The sequence below is a fragment of the Bactrocera tryoni genome, chromosome 2 (assembly GCF_016617805.1).
Source record: "Bactrocera tryoni isolate S06 chromosome 2, CSIRO_BtryS06_freeze2, whole genome shotgun sequence".
NCBI lineage: Eukaryota > Metazoa > Arthropoda > Insecta > Diptera > Tephritidae > Bactrocera > Bactrocera tryoni.
In genome coordinates, this window is record NC_052500.1 from 81,502,738 (window position 1) to 81,526,513 (window position 23,776).

Consider the following 23,776-nt stretch of genomic DNA (forward strand, 5'->3'; position numbering starts at 1 on the left):
TCACTTCAAGGAGACTACGCAGGGATAGCTTCAGCGAAAGCACTCCAGCAGAGATTTGATGTAAGTCTAACCCCAGTGCCGACTAGTTGGGATTGAAGATGCAATCCGATCTCAAAACAAAAAGTTGCATTGGAATCAGGAAGTACTAAGGCAACTTTTCCGCACTATTAGAAATCCCGAATCGAAAAAAGTCCGGAATCGACCCACCCAGTGTCGACTCTTGCGAACTCGCCAACTTTTCATTGGCTAGGATCAGGTATCCAAACAAGTCTGATAATGAAATAGCTTGATTATTGATATTGAGGAGAGCCACTCATTGTCAGTAATAGAAAATTTTAGTTAAAATACCGGATTACTGTGGATCTGTAGGTTTCTACAAATTGTAATCTTAAGCACTTCCTCGAAATTTGTTATCTTGCCGCGATGAGGGGGCTCAGTAAGTACAATAATCCTGAGAGCGTTTCCGGTGGTAGTTACTGGCAGGGCCCCCCAAGTCGGCAAGGTCCGAGGTTAGTAGCAATCCTTCTGCGAGGGATGTTGTAGCATATGCCCACATGACACTGACAGCTACAGCGGGCGTCTATCTTGGAGGAAGCGGCTCGCGTTATAAATCTGTATACTTCTATTGCAGATTAGCACTTTAAATTAGTAGACCTATCAACAAACTGGAAAACCTGGAAAATTCACTCATTTTTCGGAAAATACTTTATTCTTGAAACAAAAAAAATGTAAAGAAGAAAATCCCGAAAACAACGTTGATGAACACATTGAGGCCTTGCTTTGACCAGTTGTGAAGTAGAAGCTGAACTCTAGTAATTCTTTAGAGAATGAATATGTGAAATGAGTACAATATTATCAACTTGACTTCTCAAAGAGCCAAATTTAACCGCAATAAATTGATTTGCCACTCGCATACACCTCCTGCAACCGTGTCTGTTCCCAGAGTTTTTAAGATGCATTAGAGGAAATGAAATATTTTTATCGCTCAATAGACCGTAAGGCATAAGACGAGACTAGAAATAATTCACGTCACTTTACTTACAAATATACTCAATACTCTATATACAGTTGCATATATGTGTATGTCTGCACTCCCCAGTTGTCAGCAAATAAATGCTTGACGCCCCCAAACACGTATTTTTATGCTCGAAACGTGATTTTTCACATTTTCCTCCAGTTAACTGTAAAGCTATAGTAAAACATTCATTAGCAATGTAGTCACACCTGAATACGAATGCGGTGGATATATAACTACGTATAACTGAGGCTCGCCCCCATTTGTATGTAGCATAGCCTTCATGGCAGCTCGTGAGCACATCGGCATCGAAATGTAGCCGCTGACTGTGGAAGACAAGGCCAGGCACATATGCAAGTATGTATGTGAATAGTAATATCCTTATATTTCAGTTTATGTATGGGTAAAGTAACATCCTTAAATGTGTCACTGTGCGCGTGTTGACTTTACACTCCGAGAAATAGTTTTTTTCCGTATCCACCTTGACCATAGCCTTTTCGGTGCCTTGAGGCGCTGCACAAGGACGACAGGCACACAGCCACACAAACATACAAGAATACATATATATATTCAGGAGAATGTGTGTTTGATTAAACTTTAGTATATTTAGCCACTCATGGAGTTAATTGCGAAAATAGAAATACTTGCAGTTATCTATTTAGATAAACGGTTTCATGTGTGTATGTGTGTGTGGCGTTGCGTCGAAGACTTTGGGGTCTAGATTTTTATGCTGTGTTGTGCAGACCCGTCAGTAGGGCATGTAGCAGCAGCAAGTGTCACACAGACAAGTGTGTTTAATTCCTTGCATACAATGTATGTTGTAGCGCCATTGCAGACCGGAAAAGGAAGCGACAGTACGTGACCATATGCATACATACTTACAAGTATATATAGCTACTCGCACAGCTCCTTGTTAAGTCCTTGCTCGCCTAAAGCTGGGTTAGTCGGGGAAGGCGCACACACATTAGAAAGGTTTGAGCGTGTAGTCGTCGCTGATAAATGAGCGTAATTAGTAAACTAATGTATGGAGGTTAGCTTTAGTCAGGCATTTTCTAGCTTTGCGCGCCGATCCATTAAAATAAACGCACGTAATTTTTAACATTTTCATTTTCGCCTTAACTATTTATTTTGCTATTTGTTTGTAAAATAAAAGTTGCCGCACTACTTAAGCTAATTAGTAAGCTTTTATATTTTATTTTATACTAAAAATCCAAGATCATGCTCGTACTTACATATGAATGAGATTTTAATTAATAATTTAATGTTTTGTTAATATTTTATTTAATTGTTTGTAATTTTGGTGGGAAATTTTCCTTGAAAAAACCAAAATAAGGCAATACCACTTCTTTATTATATTTCGTTAAGCTTACATATTTATAAAAATTAAATGTCCCATATAAGACATATTATATAAATTGACAAATTCATACTTTCGGTCTAAATATTTGAAAATATTATCCGAAATTTTGAATTTAATCCGCGAGGTAGTTTCGAAGATATGAGCCTATTTGTAGAAAAGTCTCCGTCTTAGAGTAATCGCCTCCCAAAATTTTAAACGTTTTTTCCGAAACGCTAATTCAGCGGCTATAACCGCTTAAGCGGTGTCTATGCCAATAAAGAGGAAACAATATTTCAACGTTGGAAGAATTTCGTCGCGACGGCATAATCCAACGACTTACAAGCTTTACCCGTCCTTCTTAGATGAATTTGTTAGGTAATGCTGTAATAAATAGGTTTTTCGATACTGATTTCGATTTTTAAAAGGCAACTGGTGGTCGAAGTTATAAATTCTGTCACGAAATAATAAAATTTTTGAGATGTGGTCATTTTATCAATAAACAAAATTTTAACTATTAATTCGATCAGTACCTAGGGACCCATACTGCCACTTGATTCCAAAAAAATTACCCGTTTTCGGACTTTCGAATAAAATATTCTTTAGGTTTTGAGTTGTGGAAAGCGAAACCGAAAAATACAAGTATTTATTCTGGCACAGGGTGGTACAACTTTTGCATAATTATAAGATAGATCCAAAATGTCGCAAAAAATAGATTTTCGTATCGAGGTACAGCATAGGTTTAAGAAAAATCCGAAAAAAGTCTTCTTTACCGCCAGATACCTTTTTTGGAGGTCCTCTTGAAGATCGGCTACGGAATAAAAGAAATTAAAATTTTTTCAAAATAAATCGCCTAACGCATATTTAAGTATATTATTCTCTGTAAATATCGTTTATTAATTTATTTATTATATAATATGTATCTCCAAAATTCACAAAAAACGCGTTTTTGAATTACAATTGGATATAACCCTTGTTTTCTATTCTAGTCTAGAAATTTGAAAATCCGAAAATTTTTCGTAATTCTTTAGCTTAGATAATCAAAAATATCTCCCTGAAAGGATTTTGAAAATTCAAATTACTTCCGATGTTATAGCCGTTTTTCGAGGCGAGAGAACTGGACCGGTTTACCGAAAGATCAGATCAGATTTTTAAGTAGCCCCCCTTTTAATGAAAAAAAATCCTGTTTTGCAGCTTCTTGTGATAGCGACATTCGTAATAGTGAGAAAAATAGATGAAAATTTGAGGACAATCTTTGCGATATCGTACAAAGGGAACTAGCCAAGCTATGGGAAGGTTCAGAAATGTTGGACTAAACATCAACCGCTTGAAGGCGACTTCCGTCCCGTTTACGGGGGCAAAGTGATAGAAATTACTAATTTGGTCAAATATATTGGTTGTACACTGGATTCCACTCTACGGTGGACGGAGTATGTTGATCTGAACGCCGAAAGCATCGCACACTTCGATATTACTTTAGCTATCGAAGATGCAACGACTGAGTCTGTGTAAAGGGTGTCATGCGCCAGTTAAGAAACGTAATCCTTATAATAGTAACAAACATCAAAACAACTTTGAGTTTGAATACCATAATAATTTTATCTTAAAACAAAGCGGTACTCAGAGCGATCTCTGCGCAAGAGATCAAATCGCTATTGATGTATGAGTGTATAGAACGACTGAATAGTCAATCAAATCGTAACCAAGTGAACCTTATTTGGGTGACAGGTCACAAAGATATAGCCGGAATTGAACTGGTTTTTGCGGTTGATGCCCACACCATAAAGGAGCTGTTCCGCAATGATGAAGCAGTGGGTAGGGAGAAACATTTGCGCCATGCCAAGTTGTAATGGGTGGTTACTTCCTTAAGAGGTTTAAACATTTTATTTCACATGGGTCTAGCTTCTTGTGCGAATTGCCGGTTCTGTAAACTCTGCGACTTGGAGTCTGACACACCAGAACACCTACTGTTTGACTGCAGAGTAGTCTGTAGACGATAAAGACCCTTAGATCGATGTTTCCAAATAGGGGTCACATCTCCTCAGTAGCACCTAGCAGTATATTCGAATTTATCACACAATAGACCCGAAGAAATTTCGAAATAAATTAATTTTAAACCCTCCTTGAATGCCCTTGACAAATACAACAAGATTTACAAGTGGTTCTTTTCTGTCTATAACTATAATAATTCCGGCAGCTTCTAACTTCTTAGAGTACGGCTCATACCAAAATTGTTTGTAGAAAAACAAACAAGCAGCAATCAGCTGTTTCTGTTTACATTATTTTGTCAGACCATTTTTTCAAGATTACTATAGAATAACACTAATTGATAAATGTCTTGATAAATTATCAATATTTTGTTGTTATAAAGATATAGGAGTAAGAGTAGAAGTAAAGGTATACGGGGTTTGTCCACAATTGGACTTATTATCTCCCGCCGCGTTTGTACTTTGGAGCGTACGCGATTGGATTCGGTAGAGGGCGTTACTAGCTAACGAACGAGCGACAGTTCAGTTGTGTCCGAGCACCTGAAGAGTCAGGAAAAACTTTTTTGCGCGACGTGTTTCTGTGAATGGTGTAAGCCGAAAACTCAGACCGTCAACTAAGTATTATTTCACACCGGCTCACACCGCCTTTCTTGTGAACAGCTAACTACAGCCCAGATGTGGCCCCCGGACTTTTTTTGTTTCCTTGCCGATGAAAGGGGATCCAAGCAGCATGGAACTTTTTCTCTCAAGGCTATTCCGCAAAATGCCTTTCGTGACGCCTTCAATGCTTGGACATCCCGCTGGCAGCGCTGTAGCGACACAGAAGAATTTTTTTTTTTTAATTTACTCAGTCTTATTTATTTCCGGACAAATAATATACCAGCAACTATAATAACAAAAATAATCCTTCATACTTTTCAATAGAGAACATCGATCCTAGCCCCAAAATATCATCACTGTGTACATAAGAAATATGTTATGCTCTTTCAGTCAACCCACATGACCTTCAATAAATTTAAATACATATTTAACCCTTGTTCCTTCAAACATAAATATGCGGCCAAATGTGTTGAACTTTATAAACTGCTACAATGGCGAACGGAAAGTGGAAAATCTCGAACATTCATAATTTTTAAATATTTAATGTTAAATTGCCACCAACCGACTTCAAAATGTCTTAACGGATAGACATTGGCAGTGACATCGAGACCGCTGGGGCAGACAGTCAAAACAATAAGCGTAGACCGCAAGCACTATGACATACAAACTGAAGTGTATCCAAAATACACACTGGAGTTGGCTGTGAATCCATAAAAGACTATACTGCATACAAAAGCAAGGTCGCAAAAACTTAACTATGAAACACGAACAACCCTGACTGCTGTGTCTACTCTCAATTAAGCTGTTTATATATAAAACGACATTATTTAGAGTATAATAGTGGCAGTTTGAGGGTTATGAAAGGAGCATGTGAGCGGAAAAACTGTTTTGGCTAATCTTGAAATTTCAAAACTCCGCTAAAGACTTGCCTTAATGAAAATAGTATTTTTCATGGCTGAGATTCACATGAAGGCTTTTGAATGCCTATGAAATTTTATTTTGTATTTGCAGTAAATTCTTAAGTAACGAAATTACAACTAATGGAAGTAAATTACAAATATTTTAATAAACGCTTAACATTTGTGCCAGTTGGAAGGTGAAGGAGTAGCAATCACAAAGCGTGTAAAGTAACCAAAATGCTATTAACTATTCTCCCCAACCAATCGCTTGCTTGTCATTGCCACGCGCCGTTCGGTCTATGATTAGCTAACGGTTGTTTTGTGTTTCCTGTTAGTATGCATTTATCAACAATACATTTTGTGTTTATTTATTTGTTTTTTATACATTTCGATTTCCACTCAAATTTCACCCTCAAAGCATTGGAATAACGACCATGCAGTCAAGGCCATTCCGTTACACTCTGTAATTGTTATTGGGTGGATTGTCATTTGATAGTCAACTGATTTATTCTGCGACACAATTCAACTTGTTCTAATGCTAACCACAACAAAGACTTTTCCTTCAACTGGCTTTTCTCATCGTAAATTTTATATGTAGTGTATACACCTAGGTATTGTATGCATATAGAAAAATCACATTAAACGATAAGCGAATGAATACCATAATTTTACCTTTGAAACAATGTTAAACAATGTTATTGTTGTTGAGAGATTTACATGTATAAATATTTTCGTGACAATGATTTTGTATTATCAATGCCATATTGTCGAAAAATATAATCAGAAATTGGACTTTTCTAGTAGATATCAGAGATTAGAAAAAACTAACGTAAATAAAAGCACAATATATCGCTTTATGATTGAGAAGGTATTTCGAAATAATAATTAACAATTTGCTTTACTTTCTTTGTTGTTTTTATTATTTTCGTTATTCATGTTTTAAGGATCCGCCCCTTCGCGAAGGCCGAAATATGGTTAACTGTAGTACTAGATGCCAGCATAGAAAAATTCATCAAGCTACCTGGCTGTGTCCGGATCGAAAACTACCAATCAGATCGATCATGTTGTGATAGACAAAAGACTCGTCTGCAGTGCTTTAGAAGAGCGTACGCTATAAGCAAGTTTCGACGTCGAGAAGCTGCAATCATAACGAACAGCCTAATGATTTTCTACTCGACTTTTATTTCTGCTCTCTTAGAGCACTCATCAGCAACTCGGTATAAGGGAACTATAGGACGGCATTTCAAACACTATACGCACAGTTGCAACCGAAACCATTGATTTTCGAAAAAGGCAAGAGAACAGCTGGTGCGTTGAGGACTGCCGTGGCGCAGTGGTGAGAAACCGGGCTGCCCACCTCGCCACGTTACAGTCAACCACAACGCGTGCGGGATGGAATTGATTGCCGGAAATTGAAGAGGAAAATGAGACGCATTTGCAGACAGAAAAAAGAGAAGTCGCTGAAGTCCTGCTGAATGGCAGCAAAAGTATAATACCAGAAGAAGTTGAAACCGATTCCGCAATCGAAGGCGATGGAGCGGACGTTCCATTGCCCGACCATAAAGATGTTCGAATAGCAATTACCCGTCTGAAGAACAACAAAGTGGCGGGAGCAGATGAATTGCCGGCAGAACTATTCAAACACGGCGGCGAAGATCTGATAAGGACGAAAGAAGCGAAGCAAATGGGTCTGATAGTGAACAAGGGCAAGAGGAAATATCTCTTGTCATCATATAAACAGTTGTCTCAGTCGCGAATTGGCTCCCACATAACTGTTGACAGTCATAAAATCGTATAAAACAATGTCAGCTCTTGCGAACCGGTGCTACTTCGGACTGAGTTGGCTATTGCGATGTAAAGTGAAGGCACATGTTCACACTAAATCTTATGGTAATTCGTGTTTAGAGCCAAGCCCATAGCACCAGTCATGATTTAAATTTACTTAAAGCCCTGCCATGATTTCAAGGGGACGTAGGCGCATGTGACATATCAGGGTAATGCCAATTCTTCAAGATGTTATTCTTCCATACTAAGTTTATAAATGCCAAAGCCGTCAACTTAAATTCAACATATCAAAATCGTGGTCCTAGTTTGTGGATTGAATTCTTGGTTTAACATCTGTGTTCTTCTCTTGGTCAGCAGCTGCTTGTTCCTTTCTCACAGCTAGTCTACGTCTTGCAGGGTATTCACTGCACGCCATCTGTGATGCCGACTGAGCTTTTTGTATAACAGTTTCTATTTTTGGGGTCCCTTGTCGATCTGTTGCCTCCTTCACATAGGTAGGTTTTTCTTCGAAGAAGCCCTTTTGGGGTTGTTGATGCTTTTTTAAGGCGGCATGTATTCACTTCGTCAGCTAAAATTCATAGGATGGTACAGGTCTATTGGGTTATTGGGTAATATATCCCAAGCTATCCTAGGAACTTGGGTCGTCAACAATTCGCCAAGCTGTAGCTTGAGCTCAGCTCATAAATTATTTTTGTTGACTATCAAAAACGTTCTTTTGGACTCAAGGACAGTTACAGTATTTGACCGGTCATTTGATAAGTTCCTATTATTTTCATTCAAACAACAAAAGCATACGAGTGGAGCAAAGCCTTCAAAAATGATCTTCAACCTTTTGAACTGACGAAAATATTAAAAAAGTGTACAACACGGTACTTAAAATTGTTAGACAAGTGTTAGAGAAAACTCCACATCGCTCACGATGAGATAAAACAAAACTCGCTGAAGAAGCTGACAGCTATCCCAAAGGGTGCTTATGATAAGTGTTCCGAGGACTGGAGAAATCGTTGCCATAAATGCATTACATCTGGTGGGGATTACCTTGACGGCGATAAAATAAATATTGATGAATAATGAATTATTTGGAATTTTTTTACAATTTCTGACTATTTTTTTGTCACAATGCATGTCCTTTCAACTATAATAGTGAACGTGAACTGACCAGTATACTGAACTACATGAGTGACCTAACAAATTTTGAGTGTATTATGTGCTATACCCAAAAAGAACTTTTTGTAGAATGCCACTGAAATAAGAAGTTTAAGTTAAGCCATATTTGAGTTTTACATAGTTTTTAATGATTTTAGGCCCTCACTAACTCCCGAGATAAGAGAGTTTTCCATCATTCAATAATAATCATGTAGAATGCCCAATGATTCTGTGAGAGAACAACATTGTCGTAATGAAAATATGAGAACAACTTTGTGGATCACAAATATAAGACTGTGAAACTGTCATCCTGCTCGTCATATCTCACTCAAACTTCTCATATCCATCTCAAATGTCAAACGAAGCTGATGAGTAAATATTTCAGAACAAGAAAATATATTTCTTCTATTTTGCTTGGCATGCATGTGTATACCCTGAACAGAGTATATTTTATTAAGTGAGCCATGATGTATGTAAAACCCAAACGGAAACGTCGAAGACCATATAAATTATATACATATCTTAATGATAAGCGTGATGAGTCGATTGAGCCATGTATGTACCTCTGTCTGTTCATCCGTCACTATATTCGCGAACTTATCGCTCATTTTTGAGTTTTTGTTCTGAAAATTTTCAGACAGCATTTTCTCACCAAAAAGCTGCTAATTTTTCGCAACGGCCGATATGGGATCACTATAGCATATAGCTGCCACACGAACTGAACGATCGGAATAAAGTACTTATATAGAAAGCTTTTTTATTTGACGAGATATATTCATCAAATTTGTTCAGATCGAGTCGCTATAGCATATGGCTGCCATATAAACTGGTCCATCGAAGTTCTTGTAAGGACTCTTTTGTATTTCTGAAGAGTATACTCGCTTCGGTGTAACCGAGTGAGATGGAATTTTTGTTCCCAACAGTTAAAATAATTCCTTAACCGCTGTCTACCAACCAGGACTTCTTCTTCTTAATTGGCGTAGAAACCGCTTAAACGATTATAGCCGAGTTAACAACAGCGCGCCAGTCGTTTCTTCTTTTCGCTACGTGGCGCCAATTGGATATTCCAAGCGAAGCCAGGTCCTTCTCCACTTGGTCCTTCCAACGGAGTGGAGGTCTTGGCAAGAGTTATCCTGCGTTGGTTTTCCCGGCTGATATTGTTGGTGGTGTTTACACTGGTTCCAAGATAGGCGAAATTATCTACAACTTTCGCGAGAGCGACGACTGTTTGTTTGATGTCAGAAGATATTTCGTCTTGCCTTCATTCACTTGCGGCTCGAACTACTTTCTCCAAAAGCAGGTTGAAAAAGTCGCACGATAGGGAATCGCCTTGTCTGAACCTCGTTTGGTAGGGACTGCTTTCGATAAATCTCATTTACATCGTGATAAGTTCAGCCAAAAATTATATTAGAATTAACAACAAACTCTTCATATGGCAAACGAAAATATTTTTTTTTTCTAATTTTTCCTTTTAAAATTGAAAGCTCTCAAAGCACTTTAGCTGCGCCACGGTTTATCGCTTTCGCCAGCCACATTGTCAAATACATAAATTATTCAAGAGCAGCACACGCCCAGCGAAGAGAGACAGCGCAATCGTACATCTTCTACAGCTGCTGACCGCTGGCAGTAAAATAAAAAGTTAACTGCATTCGGTCCTTCCACAAAAGTAACGATTTAAGTCAACTTAGACTGCGCTCTCCACTCTCCCGCTCGCCAAACAACTGCAGCTGCTCCACATCTCACCAGTAGTTGTTGTTTATAGCTGCTTAGCTTCGGGTAAGTAAGTAATGTCTTGGCTTTGTTGTGTCTCGTGCACTTCCATTTCAATTTTGCGCTTTTCTTTCTAACAACAACAGCAGCAATGTAAATAAAAAGTTTGCTTTATTTGGCTTTGTATTAGTTTATTTATTCTCTGCATGCAGCAACTTGGTTAATTTTTTATGCCCGTTCACACTTAACAGTTTACTGTTTTCAATTTGTTGTTGTTTTTATTCATTATATTATTCCTGCATTTGAACTTTATTGTATTTGCTGATTGTGTGCTACAACAACAACCACAACTTAAGCAGCAATTTTGCAGTAAATGCGTTGGCCGACAAGTTACTTGCGGCAAGAAAGTTTCTGATTGCAAGCAGTGAGTGTAGAACGGAGAAGTTTAAGACGGAATTTAAACTGAGAGTTGGTATGGTTGGAAATAACTTGAGGAGACGGTCCTCTCTTAAGGGCTGTGTAAAAGTGTGCCGACCAATGGAGGATCCTTGTAATTTAAATTATTTAGATTTTATGAAATATTTCTAAAATTTGTTACTGTGTCACCTTCGCGTTCTTCTTCTTTAAAGTTCCAGGAAGATCCGACGTTTTCGAGCCAAATTTTGTTCAGCGATGAGGCCCATTTTTGGCTCAATGACTATGTACACAAACAAAATTTGCCGCATTTGAGACGAAAAGCAAACCGAAGGGTTCAAGAGCTGACATTTCATCCAGAAAAGACAACGGCTTAGTGTAGTTTGTGCGCCAGTGCGATCATCGGTCAATCTTTTCCGATTTTTATATTAAAACTTAAATACAGTAGAACCGCGCAAAAGTTAACTTTTAGATAACTTTTTTGAGCTTAACTATCTTTTCAAACCTATTCGTTTGTTGGGAATGAAAAGCAATTGCTATGTATGTATTCCCCGAATTTCTAGGTAAAAAATTATTGGCGATGTCGCGGGGTACATACGTAGTTTCTCATGAGGGTTTGAACTTTAGAGTTGTTTATAGTTTGTGTGTTAAAAAATATCAACAAAGCAGAAAAAATCGTCAGATTAAATTTGCATCAAAAAGCTGAGATTTTATGAAAAATCGATTAAGCTATTCATGGAAATCGATTGGCGTTGGATTATAACGTGTCTTAGGCGGTCATCTCAAATATTAAGAAAAAAACGTCTTGATATTTAATATTTTCTATAATTTTAAAATTGTAAGTGTGCAGTTTTGCAGCCCATCGATCAAAATCCCATAAGACTGCTCAAGTTAGGAACAAACTTTTATGGAACATTTTTGCACAAGAAAACGTTCCGATCGAAAATATTTCGAAAGGACATTCAATTGGTAATGTCATCTTGTTGCTTTAATTAGCCTGGGATGAATTGCCAAGAACTGTCTTCATAAAACCTTGAAAAAATATAGAACAGTGTGACGATGTTCAATACGACAGCGAAGACGAAATTCCATTGCTGACATTGCTTAGATCAAATAGTTCCCATCATGATACACTTCGTTAGATATAATCGTTTTTTTCCAAGGTGATTGCTGTTGACAACTGCAGTGAAGACATCGAAAATCGTTACGACGATAAAAATACTGAAGATGATGAAAATTTCGAAGTGTCTGACAATGAAGTTGAAGAACCAGTTATCGAAGAATATATGCAACAATAGAAAGTGAGTTTCTCGGAAGCAGTTGAATACATCAATACATTGTTAAAGTGGTATGAAAGCAATAATGATGCAAATCAGATACCACATCTTATTAGGTTATATGCGAACGAAAACTGTCAGGGGCAATTACACAAAATAAAAGAAACAAACAAGTCTTTGACCGCTTCTTTAAATCAGCCTTTAAAAATATAAAGTGAAAAAGTACAAACCAAATCAAAGTTTCTGTTTTGTTACGAGTAAAAATAAGTCAAAATTGTGTTTAATTCCGTGTTTTTCTCAAATTCGAAAACCCTTTGGGTAAGTTTATATTTCGGGAAAGTTAATATTTCGGAAAAGCAAAACATCCTTGGGACGTTTTAGTTAACTTTTTCGTGATTCTACTGTATTCCGATTTCATTTATAGATTTATTGATTTTCAAATATTTATCCCAAAATCGAAATTAAAAATTGAAATTTTAATTTTTAATCTTAAATAATATTAAATAATAAATAAATGGATAAATTTTCCAATTTTAATCTCGAATTTGAAACCAAAAATTAATATTCGATCACGAACTCAGAATTAAAAAATTATAATCGAATTTTCAAAAAATTAATAATATCCGAAAATTGTTCAAAAATATTGAACTTAAAAATTCCTGACCCTGTTTATGTGAAATAGTTTTGATAGTGTCTATGAGTACTTGTTATAATTAAAATTGCGTATACGCACTGGCATGCAAAGTTGAATTAGAGGAAAGTGCGTTGAAAATACAGCTTTTTAATACTTAACAATACAATTTTTATAAAGAAAAAATTATGCAAAAGTATATAGTCACCTAAAATTCAAAATAACGTAACATCATTTTTCATACGTTTTCAGGAGAAGAACAAGACGGTATAAAAAAGTCTTCTTATTGAAACAGAAATTGAAATTTGGTTGCAACTTGGTGATAAGTATATGATGAAGAAACTGAAAGTTTTAAAGATATATGTATGTAATATAGTGCGGTGCATCATAATTAATAAGAAATTCAATTTAAATTTTTTTGATTATACGTTAGTTTGCACTTAAGTTGACTATATATAACTTAGTTGCAAGAAATAGGAGAAAGTAAAGGAGAAAATATTAAAAATTTAGGTAGCTATACCCTAGCAGTTCAATAAAAATTTATACATACATAAATACTGTATATTCTAAACACACCATAAAAACTGTCAAACAGGAGCAGAAAGAGCAGAAGCAGGAGGAAGCAATATTGCACTATGAGGAAGCTTTTAAGCCTCAAAAGTTGGTACGATATTCTGGTTAAAAGAAAAAACATGTGTTTCAGACTTCTTAATATACCGGACAAGGCGATACCTATGAAGAAATTGCACCAAAATGGGAGTTCATGCTGGATAATAAGCACAAAACTTCAAAACTTCTTGAGGAATTTTTCCATAGCCAAAATAATACAGTAATGGTGTGGCCTGTCCAATCCTGCTTCTTTATGGTCTGTCTCATTCCTTGACCTAACCTGCAGTGATTCTTAGTTTTAAGCACTTATTTCTGTTATTTTTCTAAGCGCAAAATTTTTTTTTTTTTTTGTGAATAGAAAATTAAAAATATTTATATTTAGTTGCACACTTATAATACATAAGCTAGAAATCAATAATTGAATAAATATTACTTATGTTTAGTACGAAATATTTGAAAACAACGAATGCAATCAGCTTGCATCTAATAATTTTCCGTCATTGCATGCAGAATAAAAGCTTAAATGCACACATAATCAGCTACTCCACATATGTATCTGCATATCAACGATCAATGCTCCATAAAACTTGGCAAACACTATAACCAGTACTTAACAGTAACTCCACCCCGAGAACGTGCAACACAAAGGATAAACGCGCAACTACTTTTAAAGCACACATGGCTGAGTCACTGCTGCGCTTCCCAGCAGTTTTGCACATCTACAGAAGCATGTGTGCAACTATTTATGCACTACAAAAGCAATAACAATAAGTTAAATGCAGATTTGCAGCACTTTCGCATAATGTTGTGCAAGCGGTTGAGTGCACGTGTGTGAGTGCATAATGCTTATTTGATGCTCTTCTAGGGAATTAACCGAGTGCTTTGCATAATTCCCCAATAAGTTTATACTCACTAGTTACACGCATAAAAATGGAAATTAAATGGGATTAAAATTGTTACTGTGTGACTATATATGTTTTTGTTGTATTTGTAACAGATAATACGTCAATTGAAGGATTTAAAGTACTGTGATATTGCGTAATGTTAATTGGCGTTATTAATCTCACATAAGCTGAGTTTGCCTTGCTATTACAACAACAGTTTACGCAAGGAAACTCAATTTTTTCTCTTAAGTTTCTCATATATTTTCAGCTTCTCATAGATCTCCAGCAATAATCAATTTTTGATACCAGCTTCCCCCATAGAACTCCAAAAGGATTTGCGCAATCGAACACACATATAAAGAAGAGCACGTGGTAAACTTAAATCAATTCAGAAATGAGAACGTGACTAGGAAACTGACGTTTACGAAATCTTACGTGACGTTCATATATTTTCTCGTTTGAAGCACGAAAACACAAAAGACTTAGAATCAAATAACAATAACAAAAAGTACACAACAACAAACATTGCGAGACGCAAAGCATGTAAGTATTTAGAGCAACAAATACATGGCGTAGCGAACAAAACGCAAAAGGTAAACACAAATAAATTTTCATCCACATTAGCTGAGCAAATAAAAGCAAATAAAACAGTGGCAAACAAAGCAGCACTCTGCGGCTATAAAAACTGCCAACAAGTGAAATAAGGAGCGGCGGATAAATACACATGAAGAAGAGAAATAAAAATGAAAACAAGAAGAAACATTAATTTTGGTTGCACCGCAGATATAATACCCTTCATACAGGTTGGTGTTTATAAGATGAACGGGTATGGCACGATCTTTATCAGGCTTTAGATGGTCAGTTTATATGACAACTAACTCTATGCTATAGCGATTTGATTTTGAAAATTTCTGCACATCTTTTAGCAGTGCCTTGGATAATCTGCCATGCCAAATTTCATGAAGATATCTCGTCAAATAAAAAAATGTTTCATACAAGGGCTTGATTTTTAAAGGTCAGTTTGTTTGACAGCTATATGCTATAGTAGTCCGATCTGAAAATGTTTTTCGGATATTGTAGTGGTACTTTGGAAAATAAGTAATGCTGAATTTCGTGAAGATATATTTTCATATAAAAGGTTTTCCATATAAGAGCTTGATTTTTATAGGTCAGTTTGTATGGCAGATATGTATATGCTATTGGGATCCGATCTGAACATTTATTTGAAATATTATAGCTTTGCTTTGGAAAATAAGTAGTGCTGAATTTCGTGAAGATTTCTTTTCAACTAAAAAAGTTTTTCATATAAGAACTTGGTTTTATAGGTCAATTTGTATGGCAGCTATATGACATAGTGCACCGATATAAGCGAATCCAACAAATGAGCAGCTTTTTTGATAGAAAAGGAAGTGTGCAAAATTTCAGATCATCATCTCATAAGCTGAGGGACTAATTCGCATATACTATACCGAACAGACAATGTCAATATATGTGACCTGGTCTACGAAAAGGGGGCTAACGTGCGAAAACTAGTTTTCTGGGAAAAGCTGTTAAAAATAATCGTCAGTTTCTCGTTGTCTCACTAATTGTTCTCCTTTTTTTTGACACCTAAGCCCCCTTTTCGTAGACCAGGTCAAATATACCTGTTCAGGGTATTCAAGAATAAAGAAAATAAAAGACTTTAATTCAGCACATAAAATATATGTGGTAGAAGAACTCATATATAAAATTCTGAAAATGGTCTCTGTTAAAAAAGGCATAAAAATGTCTGTATGTGCGTGCGACTCCATTACTTTATTGCAGCTCCTTTATGGTTGAGGACGACGCGCGAAATTTTACCTTCTTTAACACTGGACGCGTGAGCCTGTCACTCACACAGACAATTTTTAAACTTTTTGGTGCAATATTTAAAGTATTTTTAAACTTACAACTACCTGCTAAGAAGCAAAAATTGTGTAAAGAACATTTTACGAATGTCTCCAACAATTGCCTACTTATAGGGTTAGAAGCTACATTAAATATATTTTTGTGTTCAAAAGATTTTCAGAAAGTGAAAATTTATACAAATATGCTGATAAACTAATACATAATAAGCCGTTTCTAACAAGTACTAACAAAATAGATTATATAATAAGGCATTTCAATTAAGTCGCGCCCAAAAGTGTGCAATAAATATGGTAATTGGTTGAAATACATACTCCACGTCAGACGACTTTTATGCAAACAAACAGAAAAATCATACCACTTAAAATATTATCAATCGAAAAACAGTAAAAAACACAAATATTTAATAAAATACTCCACAAAATGCGCCTTGCTCTCCCGCGCCTATTAGCATACTTAAAGCGAACGCAAACAATCAGCGAAATCGAAACGAGTGAAAATTCTACGACACAGATTTTTGCATGCACACGAAATAAACAAAAGGCCGCCCACTAAATGCCCCAACGTGACCCTTTCTGTACTTACAGACAACTAAATGCCGGTTAGCACAGCTACTTTGCATACTTTCCGGCGCATTTCCACTGTTTATATAGGCTAAACATGTTTTGTGCAAACAGCAATCGAAAATGTATGTTTAATGAGGCGCAAATATTTGATTTACAAATTTAAATTAACTCGAAGTTTTTGCGTCACTTCGGCAAGCTGTTGCAGGTATGCCTGGTAGCAACTGGGAGCAGGTTACACGAATGTGCAGAGGTAAACTATTTGATTTAAGTAAATGTTCCGTATAATGGAAGTAGGAAAATGTAAATGTGCGGCAGTAAACCTTTTCGAAATGCTCATGAAAGTAATTACCGTTAAATATGGCAAAAAGGTGATGTCAGAGAACATATGATTCAAAAAAATTTGGTCTATAATATAAGTATGTATATCTGTTGTGCTCTCGCTTAAAGTTGAGTATAAGAGCCACAACTGTGGTAGAGCGAATATTTGTAAAGAGGGAGCAATTTTAATTACTTCAATATGTATACCAAATTTTTTTTATTAAGTCGCCTGGATTGTTCATATTGTTAATTACAGCTTATCTTTTCCTATATAATTTTACAAGGCTTAGAAATGTAAATTTTATATTTACCTCTGCTTTGTTGTGTTCTGACTATGAAATCCTTACAAATACAAATACTACTTACCAAATACAAAATACTACCAACTACAAACTATAAAACTACAAAGCTACAAATTGCAAACTACAAACTAAAAAACCACAAAACTACAAAGCTACAAACCACAAAGCTACAAACTACAAAGCTACAAAATCACAAACTAAAACTACAAACTACAAAACTACAAAGCTACAAACTGCAAACAAAAAGCTACAAACTACAAAACCATAAACTACAAACTACAAACTGCAAGCTACAAACTACAAAACGACAAAACTACAAAGCTACAAACTGCAAACTAAAAACTACAAAACAACAAAGCTACAAACTGCAAACTACAAACTACAAAACCACAAAGCTACAAACTACAAAGCTACAAAACTACAAACTTTAAACTACAAAACTACAAACTACAAACTACAAACTGCAAACTACAAACTACAAAACCACAAAGCTACAAACTACAAACTTTAAACTACGAAACTACAAACTACAAAACCACAAAGCTACAAACTACAAAGCTACAAACTTTAAACTACAAAACTACAAAACCACAAAACTACAAACTACAAAACTACAAACTACAAACTACAAACTACAAACTACAAACTACAAACTACAAACTACAAACTACAAACTACAAAACCACAAAACTACAAACTACAAAGCTACAAACTACAAAACCACAAAGCTACAAACTACAAAGCTACAAAACTACAAACTTTAAACTACAAAGCTCCAAACTGCAAACTACAAAGCTACCAACTACAAACTACAAAACCAGAAAACTACAAACTACAAACTGCAAACTACAAACTACAAACTACAAACAAACCACAAACTACAAAGCTACAAACTACAAACAAGAAACCACAAGCCACAAAGCTACAAAACTACAAACTTTAAACTACGAAACTACAAAGCTACAAGCTACAAAGTAAAAAGCTACAAACTACAAAACTACAAAACCACAAACAACAAACTACACACTACAAAACCACAAAACTACAAACTACAAAGCTACAAACTACAACGCTACAAAACTACAAACTTTAAAATACAAAACTAGAAACTAAAAAATTACAAAACCACAAACTACAAACTACAAAACTACAAAACCACAAACTACAAACTACAAAGCTACAAAACTACAAAACCACAAACTACAAAGCTACAAACTACAAACTACAAACCACAAACCACAAACTACAAAACAACAAACTACAAACTTCAAACTTCAAACTTCAAACTACAAAACTACACACAACAAAGCTACAAACTACAAAACTACAAAGCTACAAACTACAAACTACAAAACTACAAACCTACAAACTACAAACTACAAACTACAAACTGCAAAACTACAAAGCTACAAAACTACAAACTACAAAACTACAAACTACAAAGCTACAAACTACAAAAATACAAAGCTACAAACTGCAAACCACAAACTACAAAACTACAAAGCTACGAAACTACAAACTACAAAACTACAAACTAGAAAGCTACAAAGCTACAAAACCACAAAGCTATAAAGTACAAACCACAAACTACAAACTACAAAACTACAAAGCCAGAAAACTACCAACTACAAAGCTACAAAACTACTAACTTTAAACTACAAAACTACGAAACCACAAACTGCAACCTACAAACTGCAAACTACAAACCACAAACTACAAAACTACAAAGCTACAAAGCTACAAACCACAAACTAAAAAACTACAAAGCTGCAAACTGCAAACCACAAACTACAAACTACAAAACTACAAAGCTACAAAACTACAAAGCTACAAAACTACAAACTACAAAACTACAAAGCTACAAAACTACAAAGCTACAAACTACAAGCCACAACAAAAAACTACAAAGCTACAAAACTACAAACTACAAATTACAAAACTTCAAAACTACAAAGCTACAAACTGCAAACCACAAACTACAAACTACAAACTACAAAGCAACAAACTACAAACTACAAACTGCAAACTACAAAACCACAAAACTACAAACTACAAAACTACAAACTACAAAACTACAAACTACAAACTACAAACTACAAAACTACAAAACTACAAAACTACAAAACTACAAACTACAAACTACAAAACTACAAACTACAAACTACAAAACTACAAAGCTACAAACTACAAACTACAAAACTACAAAGCTACAAATCTACAAAACTACAAAGCTACAAAACTACAAACTACAAAACTACAAAACTACAAACTACAAAACTACAAAGCTACAAACTACAAAACTACAAACTACAACACTACAAAACTACAAAGCTACAAATCTACAAAACTACAAACTAGAAAGCTACGAAGCTACAAAACTACAAACTGCAAAACTACAAAGCCACAAACTACAAAGCTACAAATGACAAGCCTACAAAACTACAAAGCAAACAAAAAGCTACAAAACTACAAACTGCAAAACCACAAACTACAAACTGCAAAGCTACAAAGCTGCAAAACTACAAAAAAAGCCTGACTAAAACTACAAAGCTACAAACACACAAAGGCTACAAAGCTACAAGTCTACAAACTACAAAATCCACAAACTACTAACTACAAACTACAAAACTACAAACTACAAAACTACAAATTACAAACTACAAATTACAAAACTACAAACTTCAAACCACAATCTACAAAACTACAAAACTACAAACTGCAAAACTACAAAGCCACAAACTACAAAACTACAAACTACAGAACTACAAATCTACAAAACTACAAAGCAACAAAACTACAAACTACAGAACTACAAAGCTACAAAACTACAAAACTGCAAACTAAAAACTACAAAGCTACAAAACTGCAAACTAAAAACTACAAAGCTACAAACTACAAAACTACAAAACTACAAAGCTACAAAACTACAAAACTACAAAGCTACAAACTACAAAACTACAAACTACAGAACTACAAAACTACAAATCCACAAAACTACAAAGCAACAGAACTACAACTACAACTACAAAACTACAAATTACAAACTACAAATTACAAAACTACAAACTTCAAACCACAATCTACAAAACTACAAAGCTACAAAACTACAAATTACAAAACTACAAAGCTACAAAGTTACAAGACTACAAAGCTACAAAACTACAAAGCCACAAAACTAGAAACTACAAACTGCAAATTACAAAACTAAAAACTACAAGCTACAAAGCTACGATCTACTAAAGTACAAAAATAAATACAAAAACAAATACAATTACAATCACAATGCAAAGTCATATTCAATAACAATAACTGAAATAGTTGGGAGTAATCAATGGAATTAAAATTACAAAATTTTTCCATAGCACCGCGTAATACCAACAAACCCACACCATACGTCATAGTTAATTCTTTGAATCTTCAATCATATTATGTAGAAAAACAAAGTAAGCTTAAATATATTGTATTGCACCCAATGTCGTCTCAGTAAATAAACAGGTACTTTCGTTGGAAATACTCTACTTGATTACTAAGAATTTAACAAGTAATTATCGGAGGCAATTAAATGAAAACGCATTAGAATTAAAGACAAGTTACTATAAAATGAAGTGTATTGACAGTTTTCGAGCCACTTATTTTCTTAGTTCTATTGGAAAGAGACCAAGCGGCTGCAACAGAGCAACGATGGCCAAATTCTTTGCTGTTACGTTATTATCATCCTTCATCATGATACAGGTGAGTGTTCAAAAATTTATTTTATTTATTTGTAAGAAATATGTAGACAGATAAATATTCCAAGTCAAAACTAACCTCACTCCATTTCAGCTGATCACTACCAGCTCAGCTGTACCTGTGCAAATCGAGGAGGCACAAGCAGTAATCAGCACAGGCGTTAATGATCTCTCCGGTAGCAGTAAACTCGATTTAACCGCACGCCATAAGGTGTTGTTGGAATTTGAAAAGCATTTTGCACAATTTTCATATGAGGCGATTAAAGTTATTTTAGCTGACTTGCAAGCTGCGCCAGAACATAGTATTGCGGATAACAACAAAATCACTGCTTTGAAGAACGCTTTGGACAAAATTGAAAAAATAAACTTAATCAATGAGCCGTTAGATACGCTTGAAGTGCGCTCCGCGACCAACATAATCGGCGAATTAATTTCTCAAACGAATATTAATTTAGTGAGTGATGTAAAGGAGCATAGACAGCTGGCATTTGAGTTGCAAAGATTTAATTTTTTCTTTGGCGAAGCCTTTGATGATTTCATTGCCACACTGACGCCAGAGGAGCGGGAGTTGGACGCTGGCTTGGTGAGTTTACATCAGCAATACAACGAAAGTGACGAAGATGAAAAGTGGCAACTTTGGATTAAACTATGGAATTATTTTGAGTTATAATTCTGTTATACGTAGAAGTGAGTTTGATAGTTTTTAAAGTATATGTAATGTATATATATTTTAATTCAAAATAAAAGTGGATTGGTTTTCTTTCGTAAGTAGTGCCATTTTGTTATTAATAATTCTACCCTGAAGAGAATATTTTAAGTTTACCAAAAGTTTGTTATATCCAGAAGGAAACGTAGGAGACAGTACATAAATGATCAGCGTGAGGAGTTGGATCGATGTAGTCATCTCGCGGCATAAAGGCAGCTCCTTTTAGTGCTGTCAAAGACAGCTTTGAAATCGACGAAGAGGTGGCGGGCGTCGATTCTCTTTTCATGGGTCCAAGATTTGGCGCCTGGTGATTATCTGATCAGTTGTTGATTTACCAAGCCTCAAGCTACACTGATAAGGTCCAACCAGTTTGTTGACGATGGGCTGTCGGCCAGCTTTTTCAAACAATACGCTCGATAGAACCTTATATGCGATGTTGAGAAGGCTTATCCCACGGTAGTTGGCGCAGATTGTGGGGTCTCCTTTTTTATGGATTGGGCAGAGCAAACTTAAATTCCCATCGTTGGGCATGCTTTCGTCCAACCATATTTTACAAAGAAGCTGATGCATGAATAGCTCGGCCGGCAATCCATCCGCCACCGCCATTTGGTTGCTCTTCAGACGGTTAATTGCTGTTCGTACTTCTTCATGGTCGGGCAATAGAACGTCTGCTTCATCGTCATCGATTAGGACTTCGCCTTCTCGTGGCGTTATACTTTCACCGCCATTCAGCAGGCTGGAGAAGTGTTCCCTCCATAATTTTAGTATACTCTGGGCATCGGTTACTAGATCACATTTGCTAGTCCTACAAAAGTATGATCCGACCTTGAAACCTTCTGTTAGTCGCCGCATTTCTTCTTAGAATTTTCGAGCATTACTCCTGCCGGACAGCTTGTCAAGCTCTTCATACTCAATACGCTCAAATACACATTTTTATTAAAGTGTATTTTCCAAGCAAACGTACAGTTTTCCGACTTATGCATGTTGAACAAAGAAGCGTGACGAATGGGTCTAGTGATCTGTAGAAGTTGAAGGCCGTAAAGTCCGGTTATGTAGAGTTACCCAGGAAATACTGCGCGAAGTCGAACCTGCTCCCATGGATCTAGTAGTAATCGAAGATAAGACAACATACCTAAGTCGTCAAGTAAAACGTGTCTGGATTCCAGCATTTACAGCCATAACTTAGAACTTGCAGGCAATTTCATTTAAGTATATACTTGAGACACCAATATCGGAAACGATACTTGAAATGTTCCTAGAATTAAAAATTCGTAACTAAAGTCCTCTCCTGCCGAAGAGAGCTACCAGCTAATGCCTCTCTGAGGGTCTCTCGCAGAGTCTGAACGAGATGTTCTTTGTGTTAAAAGCGTTCTATAATGGAAAAGTTTAAAGACAGCTCTCGGAATGAAGTAATAGATAATAGACAATATATTTTTATATATAAAATATCAAAGAAAATAGTAAAATTATCACCCATTTAATAAATTTTAAATAGAAAACCGAAGAGACTCTCAAATCAAACGATTTTACTCCGTAAATCAATTTGTTTTAATACTTTCCCTGTTGTTTCCTTTTATAGGAAGGTACACAAGTAGCATTACTGTAATAAATTTTTATTTCGCAACAAACCCTTAATTGGCCATTTCCCTTACAAGTGCCCAATTACTTTTACAGCACGCTGTAAATCTGAAAGTTTCTTCGTGTATGGAACCAATAAATATTGAGAATGTTGGCGCTACTTCGGTAAAGTAAACTTCTAGTAACAAGCGCGCAGCCGTAAATTTAATTAAAACTTTAATTTGTTTGTACTTTATGGCTGCCGGAGTGACCGAAACCGAAACAAGTAGCCGCGCCGGAAGGCAAAGCGAGTGGAAGAAGGAAAGGCCGCCATTGAAGAGTCGCATTGAAGGCAACGAAAGTGTAAAGAAGTCCAAGTGAAAATACGTAGAAACGTGTTTTATAAGAAACATACACATAC

At 35.7% G+C, this 23,776-nt stretch overlaps 1 protein-coding gene across 1 annotated transcript; it reads left to right on the forward strand.

The window, feature by feature from the left end:
* Positions 1-20,987: 20,987 nt before the first annotated feature.
* Positions 20,988-21,837, forward strand: LOC120768552. Its single transcript, XM_040095296.1, has 2 exons — positions 20,988-21,096; positions 21,187-21,837. Exons 1-2 carry the CDS (start codon positions 21,046-21,048, stop codon positions 21,760-21,762), a joined length of 627 nt encoding a protein of 208 aa, XP_039951230.1. The 5' UTR covers positions 20,988-21,045; the 3' UTR covers positions 21,763-21,837.
* Positions 21,838-23,776: the final 1,939 nt, after the last annotated feature.

Excerpts from the sequence above, each read along its gene's own strand:
- LOC120768552 (XM_040095296.1), top strand. The coding sequence starts at position 21,046 with ATGGCCAAATTCTTTGCTGTTACGTTATTATCATCCTTCATCATGATA. Across the intron at positions 21,097-21,186 it reads CATCCTTCATCATGATACAG|CTGATCACTACCAGCTCAGC; the intron begins GTGAGTGTTCAA and ends ACTCCATTTCAG.